General features: G+C 50.4%; 3 protein-coding genes across 6 annotated transcripts in view; 2 read left to right on the forward strand and 1 right to left on the reverse strand.

The window, feature by feature from the left end:
- Positions 1 to 16,793, reverse strand: part of micall1a (MICAL-like 1a) — a 151,808-nt gene that overhangs the window by 100,046 nt on the left and 34,969 nt on the right. The window lies entirely within an intron of this gene.
- Positions 144 to 4,284, forward strand: LOC130526691 (ral guanine nucleotide dissociation stimulator-like 3). The gene is made up of 3 exons (XM_057034477.1): positions 144 to 673; positions 1,552 to 1,803; positions 3,961 to 4,284. Exons 2-3 carry the CDS (start codon positions 1,615 to 1,617, stop codon positions 4,267 to 4,269), a joined length of 498 nt encoding a protein of 165 aa, XP_056890457.1. The 5' UTR covers positions 144 to 673; positions 1,552 to 1,614; the 3' UTR covers positions 4,270 to 4,284.
- rgl3a (ral guanine nucleotide dissociation stimulator-like 3a) lies at positions 5,103 to 12,931 on the forward strand. 4 transcript variants are annotated; one of them, XM_057034441.1, is made up of 17 exons: positions 5,103 to 5,547; positions 6,207 to 6,526; positions 7,650 to 7,694; positions 7,770 to 7,939; positions 8,465 to 8,619; positions 8,694 to 9,005; positions 9,172 to 9,275; positions 9,446 to 9,530; positions 9,850 to 9,909; positions 10,028 to 10,114; positions 10,218 to 10,250; positions 10,333 to 10,454; positions 10,542 to 10,640; positions 10,785 to 10,914; positions 10,986 to 11,264; positions 11,359 to 11,473; positions 11,618 to 12,931. In XM_057034441.1, the coding sequence occupies exons 1-17, from the start codon at positions 5,524 to 5,526 to the stop codon at positions 11,764 to 11,766; spliced, it is 2,289 nt and encodes a 762-aa protein (XP_056890421.1). In that variant the 5' UTR covers positions 5,103 to 5,523; the 3' UTR covers positions 11,767 to 12,931. The 4 variants fall into 4 exon arrangements, with proteins under 4 accessions (XP_056890421.1, XP_056890423.1, XP_056890422.1 ...); XM_057034443.1 differs by having other exon boundaries at positions 5,165 to 5,547; positions 6,207 to 6,490; XM_057034442.1 differs by having other exon boundaries at positions 5,169 to 5,547; positions 10,989 to 11,264.

Here is a 16,793-nt window from a genome sequence, read left to right on the forward strand (position 1 = left end):
TATCTATCTATCTATCTATCTATCTATCTATCTATCTATCTATCTATCTATCTATCTATCTATCTATCTATCTATCTATCTATCTATCTATCTATCTATCTATCTATCTATCTCTAATTGCTTTCCAGGAAGTGACGAGCAGTGATTTGATTGGTGCTCACGCCTTTGTTTTCAGTCCTCGACCAATCAGCGAAGGGGGGCGGGGCCGACCGAGCCGCTCCAGATTTCGAAGCGCTTCCCAAACTTGAATCGTCTTCAAAAAGCCCCTCACCGATCCGGCATTTCAAGCGTGTGTTGTTGTATTATTGTCGGACTTGGTGCGTGTCAGCGGGTCAGGCTCGCTGGGGCCGGAGACGGTTCCGCCGGTTCCGATCAGCTTCGCACATGTGCGCGTCGGCGGTGAGAGCCCTCTGTTCATGGTTAGTGAACTGGAATCAACATGAGATAATTGTGGGAGAGAGATGAGAGGCTCGCGCGCTCGTGTCCGTGCGTGCGTGCGTGCATCATTCCCATCACCATCCGCCCACAAACGCCAGAGAACAATCCGTCCTCTGATAAATGCCAGCGTCTTCAGTCCAAGTTATTCACCGGCTCTGCGTGGATTTTCTGTCCGCATCAACAGTTCTGAACATGGTGTTCATCGGGATTCAAGAGAGGAATCACAGTAAAACAGGTGAGTGCTGTTTCTGAATGAACCTGCTGTTTAAGTTTAAGCTTGTTGGGCATAGGAAGCGGCATCATATGTCCAATATTTTAGCATTTCTGGATGATTCATGTTGTGTTTTGGAGGAAATGACTTGATTAAATTAAATGAAGCTCTTCTGAGTTGAGTTATCCAGTGAAGTACAATCCTATTTCTGTCCCGACATTATTAAATTACACTCATAAAATCCTTCTGACCCTAATCCAGTTCTTTAGAGCTTTTTTTTTGATTGGCATCCCTAAACATAGAATAATAAAGATTCAAAGTGATTCATCTGATGCGATCAGGATGTTCGTAACCCTTTTTTTGAACACTTTCATCTCCATAATTGGGCAGAATTTCGGCCTGTTTTCTCCATAACATAACGTAAAAAACCAAAGAAGCTGTTTGCACTGGGATGTATTTTACTGCTGCACATGCTAAGTGAGGCCTGCGGGGTCTCAGCCGCCTCTATAGTATTTTCAAGTTTATCTGGTCACGCTGTTTTGCAGCCGTCTTTCATTTCGCGTGGATAATCTTCATCACTCGGCTCGAGAGAGTCTGATTACAGATCGATAAGCGGCAACAGTTGCTTCTCTCAGGTCATGGCTGATGAATTCCTTCCACGCTGTTGTACAGCCGAACCTCCAGAACGATCAAACCCCCCCGCTGTTTACAGAAGCGATCACATTTGCCCATAATCAATGAATCGAAACTCAGCGGGCCCCGGCTGCTGATCAGGAGATGCAGATTTACCGAATTGTTTTAATGTTTACAAGTTATTCTTTATATCTACTGTGTTGAATACTCAACATCAAGGCTGGAATAAAACAAAAATCAATGACATGATGCCATCCTCGCCCGCACAGGGGAGGCAGCGGGTGCGGGGGCGCTCTGACGAGGCGCGTGGGCCCGCAGCGTGACAGCACGAGATGAGGACTACCCTTGGTGCGTGCGGGGGGGGCGGCGGAGGGAAGTCCCAGGGCCTCCGCAGCCGGGTGGGCAAGATGAAGAGGCTGCTGTGGCTCAGACCGCCCCGCAGCGTGGAGGTCCACCTGGACACGGAGCCTGGCGTGTGGCTGACCGGCTTCCAGCTGCTGGACACTGGCGGACAGTGTGAGGTGAGCTGCTGTCGCGCGTCACACGTCACATCCGGGTTTCGACCTCAACAACAGCATCCCGTGAAATTAACGTTGCCACGGTGACGTTTTTAATGTGACACGTTCAGATTCCATTTACATGATTCACTCACGCTCACTGGCTCTTTACTAACAATATTCATTTTGCCGTAATTGGTTCCCAAGAACGTGTAACATAATTACTTATTGAATTATTAAGATAAATCTGGGTGGTGACACACGCTTATGTCAAGGAACACCTGTCATATATGCTTCAGGTGCGCGGGTCAGGCTCCACCCTGGGAAGTTTGGCTTTTGTTCCGTTTACTGGCAGCATTCTTTTTGCCTCTGCGCGTCATTGTTTTGTGACACTGAGAAGGAACAAAACAGTAAATGTCCGGGAAACATTCTCCTGCACGCCTGTCGCCTCATCACCCATTCTTGCGCCTAATGAGCACTAATGGCGGTCGCTCCGGGCACCATTTTCCTCTTTTGTCTGCTTTTGTCTGCAGAAATCAAATGGGTGACATGGCCAAAACTTGCACTGAGTGATGGCAGAGTTTCATTTGTTGGCGTCTCATTAGAAAAACAAAGGCACTTTTCCTTCCCTGGTGGGACAGAGCAGCGGACTGGAGCTGTGTCAGTGTTTTTATAGAATAATGCTGCCCAGGCCCTGGTCCCAAGTTGTCATTGATGGTGGACACTCTTGATGTATGCCGCACATTTTTCCCCGCATCACATGTGCAGCGAACGGCCGACCAGACCTGTTTGGTGTGGTATGTCCTCACCGCACCCTCCGCACACCACATGCGGGGAATCCAGAGGTTGTCTTGAGAGAACAGTCCCGACGAGATTCCTCAGGACTCGCGGAATGCGTATATAGCGTGCTGATGATTAACTGTATCCATGCAGTCCTCACATCGCTATGCTCACATCTCCTGGGAGGTTAGATTTGCACATGTTGAACTGGTATGGCAAGTAGATACTGTCGTAAAATTTAAAGGACTAGGTTCTTCCTGGATGTCAGTTAGTGCGTGACAGGAAGTCAACGTTCAATGCAACGTTGTTCATTTTCAGACTCTCTTGCTCCCAAAGATTTTCCGTTGTTATTTCTCGTCATTTTCACCTGTGTCCTCGTTTTAAGTCCGCGCGATGCCTGCAGCATGTTCCCTTACCCTCATTGGTGGAGAGGTTTGGCCACGCCCCCACCTGTATCTCTTGCCCCGCGTGAGGAGTTTCGCCCTTCTGGTCTCCTCCTCGACTCAAACTTCTTCCGTTCGTTGTTTCCGCGCCGACAGAAATTCCCGTTTGTTTGTGCTGATATTAGACTTTATGAGTTCCATTGTAACAAGAAAATGAACTCGCTGGCTTTAATTCGGACCGTCGCGGGCGGCGGGGGGCGGAGGGTCAATCCGTAATTTCTGGCTGCGCTGCGGTCGAACCAGCTGCATCACTGGGATCGTTCCGCGAGGACAAACATGGGGAAATGGCAATTATCGATGGTAGGTCACTTTTTTGTCATTAAACTTCTCTTTGGAAGCCAAAGCGCAGTTTTCTTTTCATATTGCGCGTGTTGATGGTGCATTTTTGCTGAACTCGTGCCGGTTGCTGCGCTGTCATGTGAAAGTCATCCCCTGGCTGTCCAACAGAGGTGCGATGGTTCCGTCCATGGTTTGTCCAGGGATGTTTGTCCTCCACCGGGTCTCACCGGCGACCAGCCCGGGGTTCTGTCATGTGATGCCACATGTCGCCTCTCTCCCTCCAGTATTTCACATAGTTAAACCTCTGTGTTCCTCTGTCTTCCTTCATTTAAAAGTCATACTTTTTGCATTATATCTTCTACTTGGCCTGTGGATGAACTGATGCCATGATGTTTAGGAGTTATGCAGCCGAACGCCAACATCGGGAAGGGCAGCATATCAATATTTATGGATGATTACAGAGCTGTGACATGTTTTCTTTGGATGAAAATCAGTTTGTGTTGTCCTTTTCTCTCCCCTCGTGGTTTTTGTCCTGCTGGCTGATGAGGACACTGTCGCTTTTAATGACCCGTTTAGTCAGAATTCTTTTTTTTTTAAATGCACCCATTGATTCAAAGGTTTAGAGCATCACACGTCCTACAGGAGTCCGTCTCAGTGACCGTGCATGTTCAAACTGCAGGACCCGGTGCAGGAGTGGGGCGAGGAGGAGGAGGAGGGGGCTGTGTTTGGCATCACGCTGCGGAGGGAGCCCGTCCTGCCGGCCTCGGCCACAGCAGAGCTCCCCGCGGCCTTCATCCAGTACCACACTGTGAAGGTACGTCGGCTGAAGGCCGCCACCTTGGAGCGCCTTGTCACCCACCTGCTGGAGCCAGAACGCCAGGGCCGGACTTCCTTCATGTCTTCCTTGCGACCTACAGAGCTTTCACCACCACCGGCACCCTCATCGAGCTGCTGTTCCAGAGGTCAGACTCAGCCTGCAGGAGATTAACACACACCATGTGGGTTACGCAACAAAACCGTGTTTCGGGTTGTTGCTGCCGTCTCTTTTGTCTTCTACTGAAACGAGATGAGAAAATCGATATCCACCAAGCACAGACACCAGCCTTTTCTGTCAAATATCGTGTTTATCTGTCTTCCTGCTAGCTTGCGTGCTGAGATATTTACTGTTGCCTCGATGTAAAATGAGTGATTCTCCTGCACGCCTGTCGCCTCATCACCCATTCTTGCGCCTAATGAGCACTAATGGCGGTCGCTCCGGGCACCATTTTCCTCTTTTGTCTGCTTTTGTCTGCAGAAATCAAATGGGTGACATGAAAACTTGCACTGAGTGATGGCAGAGTTTCATTTGTTGGCGTCTCATTAGAAAAACAAAGGCACTTTTCCTTCCCTGGTGGGACAGAGCAGCGGACTGGAGCTGTGTCAGTGTTTTTATAGAATAATGCTGCCCAGGCCCTGGTCCCAAGTTGTCATTGATGGTGGACACTCTTGATGTATGCCGCACATTTTTCCCCGCATCACATGTGCAGCGAACGGCCGACCAGACCTGTTTGGTGTGGTATGTCCTCACCGCACCCTCCGCACACCACATGCGGGGAATCCAGAGGTTGTGTTGAGAGAACAGTCCCGACGAGATTCCTCAGGACTCGCGGAATGCGTATATAGCGTGCTGATGATTAACTGTATCCATGCAGTCCTCACATCTCCTGGGAGGTTAGATTTGCACATGTTGAACTGGTATGGCAAGTAGATACTGTCGTAAAATTTAAAGGACTAGGTTCTTCCTGGATGTCAGTTAGTGCGTGACAGGAAGTCAACGTTCAATGCAACGTTGTTCATTTTCAGACTCTTTTGCTCCCAAAGATTTTCCGTTGTTATTTCTCGTCATTTTCACCTGTGTCCTCGTTTTAAGTCCGCGCGATGCCTGCAGCATGTTCCCTTACCCTCATTGGTGGAGAGGTTTGGCCACGCCCCCACCTGTATCTCTTGCCCCGCGTGAGGAGTTTCGCCCTTCTGGTCTCCTCCTCGACTCAAACTTCTTCCGTTCGTTGTTTCCGCCCGACAGAAATTCCCGTTTGTTTGTGCTGATATTAGACTTTATGAGTTCCATTGTAACAAGAAAATGAACTCGCTGGATTTAATTCGGACCGTCGCGGGCGGCGGGGGGCGGAGGGTCAATCCGTAATTTCTGGCTGCGCTGCGGTCGAACCAGCTGCATCACTGGGATCGTTCCGCGAGGACAAACATGGGGAAATGGCAATTATCGATGGTAGGTCACTTTTTTGTCATTAAACTTCTCTTTGGAAGCCAAAGCGCAGTTTTCTTTTCATATTGCGCGTGTTGATGGTGCATTTTTTGCTGAACTCGTGCCGGTTGCTGCGCTGTCATGTGAAAGTCATCCCCTGGCTGTCCAACAGAGGTGCGATGGTTCCGTCCATGGTTTGTCCAGGGATGTTTGTCCTCCACCGGGTCTCACCGGCGACCAGCCCGGGGTTCTGTCATGTGATTCCACATGTCGCCTCTCTCTCTCCAGTATTTCACATAGTTAAACCTCTGTGTTCCTCTGTCTTCCTTCATTTAAAAGTCATACTTTTTGCATTATATCTTCTACTTGGCCTGTGGATGAACTGATGCCATGATGTTTAGGAGTTATGCAGCCGAACGCCAACATCAGGAAGGGCAGCATATCAATATTTATGGATGATTACAGAGCTGTGACATGTTTTCTTTGGATGAAAATCAGTTTGTGTCGTCCTTTTCTCTCCCCTCGTGGTTTTTGTCCTGCTGGCTGATGAGGACACTGTCGCTTTTAATGACCCGTTTAGTCAGAATTCTTCTCTTTTTAAATGCACCCATTGATTCAAAGGTTTAGAGCATCACACGTCCTACAGGAGTCTGTCTCAGTGACCGTGCATGTTCAAACTGCAGGACCCGGTGCAGGAGTGGGGCGAGGAGGAGGAGGAGGGGGCTGTGTTTGGCATCACGCTGCGGAGGGAGCCCGTCCTGCCGGCCTCGGCCACAGCAGAGCTCCCCGCGGCCTTCATCCAGTACCACACTGTGAAGGTACGTCGGCTGAAGGCCGCCACCTTGGAGCGCCTTGTCACCCACCTGCTGGAGCCAGAACGCCAGGAGCCGGACTTCCTTCATGTCTTCCTTGCGACCTACAGAGCTTTCACCACCACCGGCACCCTCATCGAGCTGCTGTTCCAGAGGTCAGACTCAGCCTGCAGGAGATTAACACACACCATGTGGGTTACGCAACAAAACCGTGTTTCGGGTTGTTGCTGCCGTCTCTTTTGTCTTCTACTGAAACGAGATGAGAAAATCGATATCCACCAAGCACAGACACCAGCCTTTTCTGTCAAATATCGTGTTTATCTGTCTTCCTGCTAGCTTGCGTGCTGAGATATTTACTGCTGCCTCGATGTAAAATGAGTGATTCTCTTGTTTCAGTCTTCCCAGTCTAATTCTCATTTTGGACGTTTCTGACATCTTGTAAAGTGATTAAAGATGCTGAGACTTAACACCAACCTATAACCAATAACCTGGGATATAAATCAGGTCTATTTAGTTTATTATGAGACTTCCTGGTTTATACCGCAGGTCATTATCGTACATAGAGAAAGATCAGATCACACCAAACATTCCCTTTTTTAAAAAAAATGCTCCTCAGGACATTTAGGCAGCTCATAAGGCTTTTCTATTGAAAGAGTTTAGTTCAGGTTTCGGAGTCGACATTCACGTCACGAGTTGAACAAAGCATTTAGGAACTTCTCTCTATCCCTCGGTGGCCATGACGACTCCATTAACACATAAACACTGAGTGTGGTAGCTCTCTAAAGTGCAGCCTGGACCTGCTGCATGTTCCTCCTGTTTCTGCAGCTTTAATAGTGACTAATGTTCATACTAGTGGGCTGTTTCACTAGCAACTGTGCACTATCATTTCATCTTCGGGCGGGCATGCGTCATGGCTGTCAACCACTCTAACGTCATTGTTGCAATAGTCCTCCCATTGTCCTATAAAATCAGCGCCGCCCCAGAATGACGGGCCTATTTCTCATCTTGTTGTGACAACTTGTCACGCAAAAAGATTTCCCTGATGGAATCTAGCAGATTTCAAAAATCCGTCCTTTATTCTTCCCCTGTTTTATTCCGCTGTCCAAACAGGAATATTACTGTTGTGCCCGTTTATGCCCCCATCCGCCCCCGACCTGACACAGCAGAGGGAACGGTGGCGTTGCGCAACAGGATCTATAGTTGTAGATGCTGGGTGATCTCTCTGTCACCACCAGGTCCCCGTCTTGTTTGTGCAGCCCTAATCACCGACGTGCCGTCCTTGGCTGATTGCCCCTTGTGTTTGCTTTTCCACAGAGACGACTCCACCGTCTCCCTGGACAACACCATCTGTCTCCGGAGGTGGGTACAGTCAGCCACACTTTGCATGATCTCCATCCTTACGTGACAGCTGACGGTCATTTCTTGGACCACCAGTACGCTAGTCCCGGTTGTCCGCCTGTGGCTGCGGGAGTACAGCGAAGACTTCCACGAGCCACCGCAGTACCCGGCCCTCCGGCTGTTGTGTGCCCACCTGAGACACCGGCTGTGTTTCAGGCGTTTGCTTCAGACTGCAGAGTCTCTCCTCAAAAGGTTCCAGGATGAAGGTAAAGCGGGTGGCTGGCTTTATCCTGGCACTTTGATTTACAGACGGTCCCGCTATCGCAATGTTTACCGTAGGTACAGGATGTGTTATAAAGTGATGCACAGGACTGTAATAAAGCACTTGGAGACAATCGTGACTGTGACACGTTGCGTAACTGCAATTTAGTTAGTGTACAGTCACCTTAACTATGTTTTGAGTCACCTTTAGATAGACGGCTGCTTTAGTGAGTATTTAAAGGAGTATTTAAAGCGTAATTAAGAACACCCACAAGTCCTTGTACAACAAGGGCACAAAAAAACATGGCGACCTTGACGACTGTGCCACATGTAATCGGGTCCGGCGTTAACTTTAAAAAAAGGAAAATTGTTTCTGGTTTTGTTGACAAAGGGCACTCTGGGTTTGAGACCCACCACAACATGACACAACCATGTTTGTAGGGGGAGGGGCAGTTATGGGTGAGGAGGGCAGGAATAGTGACTTCACTGATATTCTGGGGCTGTCGTTTATGATGCCGCGTGTTCAACAGATTGCAGCCAGGCTGCGTCGGAGGTCGGCCATCAGCCGGAGCAGCAGGAGTTCAACGGTCAGGAGGACAGAGAAGAGGCTAAAGAGGAAGCCAGATCTGGCTTCATGGACTTCCCCGTCAGGGACGTAGCGGAGCAGCTGACCAGATTGGACGCCGTAGGTCTCATGAAGCCACTTTTGAAAATGGCGGTGTCACTGTTGGTGCTTGGCTGATGGCGTCTGTGTCCCAGGAGCTCTTTGTCAGAGTGGTGCCCTTCCACTGCCTGGGCTGCATCTGGTCTCAGCGGGACAAGAAGGAAAACCGGAACCTGGCACCAACCGTGCGCGCCACCATTTCCCAGTTCAACGCGGTGACCAATCGCGTCATCACCTCCCTCCTCTGCCCGTTCGCCCCCGGGCCTCGGTCTTCGTCTCCCGTCCCGTCGCCCAGCTCCTCCTCCACCTTCCCGTACTCCTCCGCTGACCTGGGCTCGCCTGACTCCGCTCACGCCAGCCCCGCCCACAGAGCCCGCATCATCGAGAGGTGGATCTCCATCGCTCAGGTCTGGAACCACAATCGGGAATTTTGCTTTATTTATTCCTCAGAGGAATTCGATCTATTTCTTTTCGGGTTTGTTTCGGAAGGCCATTGAATTTTTAAATCCACAAATATTTTTTGGGGATATAAATGATTCTAAATACTGACTTTGTGTCCTTTTGTGTGTTCAGGAGTGCCGACAGCTGAAGAATTTCTCCTCTCTGAGGGCGATCCTTTCAGCTCTGCAGTCTAATGCTGTGTATCGCCTCAAGAAGACCTGGGCTGCAGTCAGCAGGTCAGCAAGCATGGCTAAGCTAAGCTAACGAATCATGTGAGCAAGTGACAAGCGGCTCAGAGTTGATGAATGAAAATCATGGTGGAAAAATCCCCCGGCATGTTTCCTCGACTGGCTTTTTCTGAAATTGCCTCCGGAAACGTTACCGAATTGAATGTGTTTGGTTTCAGGGAAAGCGTGGCCGTCTTTGACCAGCTGTGTCAGACGTTTCCTGACGAGAACTGTGTGTTGACCAGCAGGGAGATCCTAACGGAGGTGAGGACCCATCGCCTAGCTCAGGAGCTGTTAACCCTTTAACAGGGCGCGGAGTGACACACACATAACAAACGAGCGTTATTTCCTAAATGCTGCGTGATGGTGGCGACAACAGGGGCAGCAGGCTCCAGCTATGTGGACATGAGGGTGTGTGAGCACAGCGTGCACCCTCCCACAGCCGGCAGCAGCCTGTCAGCAGGCACTCGGAGCTTGAGAGAACACTTATGTAACGTGTCTTCTGCATTGTCGTTGTCACATTTGCGCCCGGAGTTGTTCTGTTTTCTTTAAAGTTTACTGGGGTGTTCTCTGGTTTCTGCAGGACAGGGGTCAGCCGGAGGCCACCAGACCACCTCAGCTCTGCGCAACAGCCAGGCAGATGGTAAGAAATGAGAAAGGCTGATTATTAACCGAGGTGTGGCCGTGTGGGAAACCTTTTATGGCCACGAGTTAGCTGTGCATGCTGAATTGAAGCCTGTTGCTTTTATTTGTGTCGTCAGTGCTTGAGCGGCGGCGTGGTGCCATATCTGGGTACCTACCTGACCGTGCTCACCATGTTGGACACGGCGTTGACCGACACTGTGGAGGTGAGCCCGCGCCACGACCCCAAAGCCTCCGCTCAGGTTACACGTTGCAGGCAGATGGCGAGGCTGTATTTGAATGTAACGCGGGTCCTTTCACTCTTTGCAGGGAGGACTTGTTAACTTTGAGAAGCACAGACGAGTAGGTGTCTGCTCCTCGCGGGTTTTTAAGTGCACGTTTGTGTTTATGTTTCTGTGTTTTGACTGCTTTTTTGCACCGACAGGAGTTTGAGATTCTCTCTCAGATTCGGCAGCTCCAGGCTTCCTGTTCCCAGTACAGCCTCCCCGTTAACCCTCTCATTACCTCATGGGTGCAGGCACACATGCTGCTCACTGACCAGGAAAGGTGGGCCACTCTTCTTCCTTTAAAAAACATTTCCTTTAAAAATGAAGCCGTTTTCAACGTTTCCTTTATTTCATCAATCTTTTAAAGCTACGAGCTTTCTCGTGACCTGGAGCCTCCAGTTGATCCCTGTCCCAGTTCTCCAAACTCTTGGAGCAGTCGCATCCTCAATAGAAAGAAATTTGTCTTGTAAGTCCTGCGAACATCTCTCGTTTCATATGATTAACGCCACAATCGTGATCTGCCACGTGCGTCAGATGCCTTCATCAGAAAGGTTTGACTCTCCTTAACCTTGTCATGAATATATAAGCAGAAAATGGCGTTTCTATGCAGGATGAGGACCGTCAGCGAGAGCTCCTTGAGGGGGACCCATGCTGACCAGATCAGCGTGTCCTCCTCAGGCTCCAGCAACGCGGACATGGAGGACCTCACCGCCCCTCAGCCCCTCAAACTCAAGTTCACGGTGAGTGAAAACAGCAACAGGGCAGTTTTAAACTCGCCTCAATCTCCCTAGCTTAAGTTTCCTTCTCTCAGCAGTCTCTCTCAGGCTCCCTGCACAATGTTGGGGAGGATTTCCCCTCTGTGCCCTCCCCCTGTCCGGGACTGTCCAGCACCGCATGCAGCTCCTCAAACCCAGACCTCTGCTCGTCTACGGTTCTGAACTCTAAATCCTCGCCGTCATCAGAGCGGTCCTCTTCCGGCTGCTCTCTTCAGGCCTCGCTGCCCGTCTACAACAGGCAGGTTGATGACTCCTGCATCATCAGGGTCAGCGTGGAGTGCGTCAGCAACGGGAACGTCTACAAGAGCATCCTGGTGAGGACGGCGGCGTAACGCTTCATGTCCCAGTCAGACCACGGCCTTGACTGGTCACTATCTGACCCCCCCCCCCCCGTTGTTTCATCCCCAGCTGACCAGCCAGGACCACACACCCCAGGTGATCCGCAGAGCTCTTGAAAAACACCACATGGAGGATTTCAGCTGCCACGATTTCACCCTCTGCCAGACGCTCAACAGTGGGAAAGGTGGAGCACATTTACACACAAGTGTTGATCTGACCAGCAGATGACCTCTGACCTTGGTCCACATGCACACGATGTCATTCAAAAAAACAAAAAACAGTATATTGTTGTGTCTAACTTTGTTTTCATTCCCCTTATCTGCACCAGAACTCCAGATTCCCGATAAAGCCAACGTATTTTACGCCATGTGCACCTCCTCCAACTATGACTTTGTGCTTCGTCAGCGATGGAGGAGCCACAGGAGATGTTTTGGCTCCTCTTCCAGCCCTGGAGCCAAGACTTGCTTTGCCAAGTAAACAAAAACAAAAGTGCCTGTGCATGCTGAATGTCGGCACCGCAGCTCATCCGCATCAGCAAACAAAGTGGGATTCTGCCGCAGATATACGAGACGGGACGACCTCAGCTGAAAAGTGACCTCGCCGAGGGGGCAGAGGCGCGAGCGGAGACCTGGCCGGGACGCAGAAATCCAAGAACTGGGGAATGTGCGCCGTCATGTTCTCTATTACTATAAACTCAGAGAGGATTGCGTAACTTACTGAGGCCTCCTCCAGGATAGACACGCTTGTTTCAGGGAGGAAACGTGAAACTCTGCATTATCCTCATAAAGTGAAGAGCACTTCAGGTTTCACTCCTGCTGAATAAACAGGAACTCCGGGAACAGCTGGTCCGAGCACGCGGCTGCGGAACGGAACACATTCGGCCACACTGAGTGACAGATGCAGACCAGAATATAATGTAATGCCATTTAAACGGCGTTTTAAGGTGGCCGAAGCTTATTCTATGTTTTCATGTGATTTTATTGACCTAATTTATTGAACACATTCCAGTATTGAGCGTTTGTAGCAAGCGGGGCCATAATGTCGTGTTTTTGTCGCTTTCCCTGCAATGTTAAATGAAGTACTTTTGTTTCTAATAGGCTTATCTGAGATTTTATTGGTTTTAGTGAAGAAATACATACTTTTTTTTAGATGGGGAAGCATGAAATGCATTGGATCTGTTCTTAGTTTTAACCGATTTAGTTTGCACCACAGCTCACTCCCAATGTGACACTGAAGGAGATTCATGTAAAGAATTGGTCATGTATGTGAAAAATGAACATGGCAGCACATATTTCTGATTCTCTCCCACTACAGACACGGGAAAATTACTTGTGAAGGTAAAGATTGTATTTCTGCATACACGTTGGTGAAGCTTTCTGTCAGGGTGGATGGGTAAGAGGTTTATATTTAACACGGTGGATTCTTAGCAACGTTTGTCTTCGTCATCTTCGTAGTTTGTGCTGAACGTTTGATCTGTGTTGTTTAAACTAAGACAAGTTGTACTGCTTTATGTGAGGTATAAACCAAGCCTACTTGTCGGCGTAGAAGCCTTATTTTAATCCATTTTAATGTATAATATAAGCACTTTTTTATATAAGTATTAAATGTCTTCTAATAAAGTTAATTTACTATGAATTCTAAAGCTGTTAAATGTTTTTGTGCGCGGTGCTGCCTTTGTTATGCCGTGTTTATTCGGGTTACTTGGTGATGGTATATTTAGTTTTATTTGTGAAACCCGATGAGTTCGAACTGAAACCGGGATTAATCTGGAACGCTGCTCGCGTCTGGCCGCTGGGTGGCGCCAAAGGCACAAAGTTGGACTCTGCGCCGCTTTGTTCGTCCTCGTTGGACTCCAAACGTAAACAAACGTGCCTCCGTCAAACAAGTCCTCTCATGAATGACCTACATAAAGATGCCTCTGACTGGAAAAGAAAGGAAAGTCAGGCGTGGAAGAGCAGAGATAAACAGACACGAGTCAGCAGCTCGGAGGAGAAGAATCGTGTAAACAGCGTCATTCTCATGTTTACGCGCAACAATGGCGGTCGTGCGTGCGCTTGTTTGGATTGTTTTTCCTATTTCCGATTTCACACAACCTGTTCAAGAAAGACAAATGGGTCATGAGGGAGTTCATTAAATGTTGGTATTAAAGGTTCCCGTCTTTGGCGACCATCTGCAAATGGCAATACAGTAACACAATAAATATAACACACATCATCAGGCTTCATCCTGGCCTATTTAAAAACAACAGTTGCCGGAACACAATAATAAAACCCGTCGTTTAAAGAGACCTTTCCGGAATTCTCGAGGAAGCGGAACAATAAAATCCAGATAAAGCGCCGTAAAACCCCCATTATGATCAAAATATAATAAAGCGCTGCATCAAGGAAGTGGTTAGAAAAACAAAACCAAACAAGGATGTGGCGCAACCGACTGTTTTGGTGATGTGGGAGACGTGTTGGGAGGTGATCGAGGGCGAGTCCAAGGTTCCGGGTGGGGGTCGTGGAAGCATTGACCATGTTGGGGGCAGGACGCTGGTTTTGGTAGCGTTGGACGTTGTCGGCATAACGGTAACCTTGACAACGGATGGATGATGTTTCCAAGGGGGAGGATGGACAGGATGATTTGGGATCCGAGGTGGAACCGTGGACAGCGAGTAAAACACGGCTTCCTCCAGGAAGGAGCCGATGGATGGATGGATGGATGGGTGGATGGATGGATGGATGGGTGGGTGGATGGATGGATGGATGGATGGGTGGATGGATGGATGGATGGGTGGATGGATGAGTGAATGGATGGATGGATGATGGATGGATGGATGGATGGATGGATGGATGTGATGCCGGCCAGTTTAAGGCTCGAGGAATGGGGCCAGAGCGGAGGGGAGGAGTCGCTGAAGAACGGAGAGACGGAATTCCGATGATCTCCGAATCCTGTTTGGCTGTGGGGGGGGGGGCCTTCATGGAGGCCCAGGTCACGGCCCAGCAGGGTCGTCTGTCGGTCGCACCGAGCTGCCGACGCAGGTCGCAGACGGATGGCGACGGATGGCGACGTGGGATCCGTGCGGTCACATGCAGCCTATTTCTGGACCGCGAGGGAAGCGGGAGCGGCGGATCCGTCCTGGCTGCAACATTCCGGGCTGCTGCTGATCGATTAGAACTGTCTCTTCCTCTCTTTCGGCTCTTTTTCTCTCACTCCATCCGTCTGTTCGCCGTCCTCTCTTGTGGTTGTGGTTTCCACCAGGGCCTCCTGGGTCTCAATGACTTCCAGACTAGGCCAGATTTCCTGACATCAGCCTTAAGCTTGTCGGAATAATTTTAAAGGATTATCACCTTACTTTATTAATGACTTGGTTCTTCATACAGACACAGTAATATTAATGCGTCTGGATGTTTTCCTGTCACTTTTAAAGTGCCATTCATTACAAATAAATACAGTCTGTGTTGATGAGTCAGTGGTTTATGATGGAGATCATTGTTTTATTGCCTTTATCGTAACCCTTAGCGACAGTTTGCAGCCCGCCCGCCCACACACACACACACACTCGGTGACACACTTTAATATTTAGTCTAAATCCCGGGCAGACAGCTGCGCCTGCAGTCACGTGGCAGCAGCTCCACCTCGTTGTGTCAGTACTGTACATGGCTCCATGTCTCCTGATCGCTGGGCCGAGAATAACAGCCAACGACTGTTCTCTGATTAGTGTGTGTGTGTGTGTGTGTGTGTGTGTGTGTGTGTGTGTGTGTGTCCGGTCACGCACAGATATATAGTACAGTAGGTCAGTGGGCGGGGCTTTGCTCACATGCTCATGTAAACATGCCCAAGTGTGTGTGTGTGTGTGTGTGTGTGTGTGTGTGTGTGTGTGTGCAGTTGCAGATCTGTGCTGTAACTGTAGACAGATGGAAAGAAATGGCTGAGTCTAATCTAAGAGGTTAATCCACTTATTAACCACCACAGAGGACTGCAGGTTACCGCACGACACCGACATGTCTGTCCCTGTCTGTCTGTCTGCCTGTCTGCCAGCCTGTCTGTCCCTCTGTCTGTCTGCCAGCCTGTCTGTCCCTCTGCCTGCCAGCCTGTCTGTCCCTCTGCCTGCCAGCCTGTCTGTCCCTCTGCCTGCCAGCCTGTCTGTCCCTCTGTCTGTCTGCCAGCCTGTCTGTCCCTCTGCCTGCCAGCCTGTCTGTCCCTCTGTCTGCCAGCCTGTCTGTCCCTCTGCCTGCCAGCCTGTCTGTCCCTCTGTCTGTCTGCCTGTCTGTCCCTCTGCCTGCCAGCCTGTCTGTCCCTCTGTCTGCCAGCCTGTCTGTCCCTCTGTCTGTCTGCCTGCCAGCCTGTCTGTCCCTCTGTCTGTCTGCCAGCCTGTCTGTCCCTCTGTCTGCCATCCTGTCTGTCCCTCTGTCTGCCAGCCTGTCTGTCCCTCTGTCTGTCTGCCTGCCAGCCTGTCTGTCCCTCTGCCTGTCTGTCTGTCTGCCAGCCTGTCTGTCCCTCTGTCTGTCTGCCTGTCTGTCTGCCTGCCTGTCCCTCTGTCTGCCAGCCTGTCTGTCCCTCTGTCTGTCTGCCTGCCTGTCTGTCCCTCTGTCTGCCAGCCTGTCTGTCCCTCTGCCTGCCAGCCTGTCTGTCCCTCTGTCTGTCTGCCTGTCTGTCCCTCTGCCTGCCAGCCTGTCTGTCCCTCTGTCTGTCTGCCAGCCTGTCTGTCCTCTGTCTGTCTGCCAGCCTGTCTGTCCCTCTGCCTGCCAGCCTGTCTGTCCCTCTGTCTGCCAGCCTGTCTGTCCCTCTGCCTGCCAGCCTGTCTGTCCCTCTGTCTGTCTGCCTGTCTGTCCCTCTGTCTGCCTGCCAGCCTGTCTGTCCCTCTGTCTGCCAGCCTGTCTGTCCCTCTGTCTGTCTGCCTGCCAGCCTGTCTGTCCCTCTGTCTGTCTGCCAGCCTGTCTGTCCCTCTGTCTGCCATCCTGTCTGTCCCTCTGTCTGCCAGCCTGTCTGTCCCTCTGTCTGTCTGCCTGCCAGCCTGTCTGTCCCTCTGCCTGTCTGTCTGTCTGCCAGCCTGTCTGTCCCTCTGTCTGTCTGCCTGTCTGTCTGCCTGCCTGTCCCTCTGTCTGCCAGCCTGTCTGTCCCTCTGTCTGTCTGCCTGCCTGTCTGTCCCTCTGTCTGCCAGCCTGTCTGTCCCTCTGTCTGCCAGCCTGTCTGTCCCTCTGTCTGCCTGTTTGCCAGCCTGTCTGTCCCTCTGCCTGTCTGCCTGCCAGCCTCTCTGTCCCTCTGTCTGTCTGCCAGCCTGTCTGTCTCTGTGCCTGTCTATCAGGGCTCCAGGGTCACCTGTGCAGGGTGCAGAGTATTGACGGCTTATTGACAGACACACCTGAACGCTGTCCAACCCGGGTCTTAAGTGACCTTTTGTGTTTCCTGTGAGCCGCCTGCGTCTTCACCCCCAAGGACCTGCTTTTAGAAATCCTCCTTTCAACAGTAACACGGTAACACTAAACTGCCCTGACCCCCCCCCCCCCCATTATTACAATCTC

The sequence above is a fragment of the Takifugu flavidus genome, chromosome 6 (genome assembly GCF_003711565.1).
Source record: "Takifugu flavidus isolate HTHZ2018 chromosome 6, ASM371156v2, whole genome shotgun sequence".
Classification (NCBI taxonomy): domain Eukaryota; kingdom Metazoa; phylum Chordata; class Actinopteri; order Tetraodontiformes; family Tetraodontidae; genus Takifugu; species Takifugu flavidus.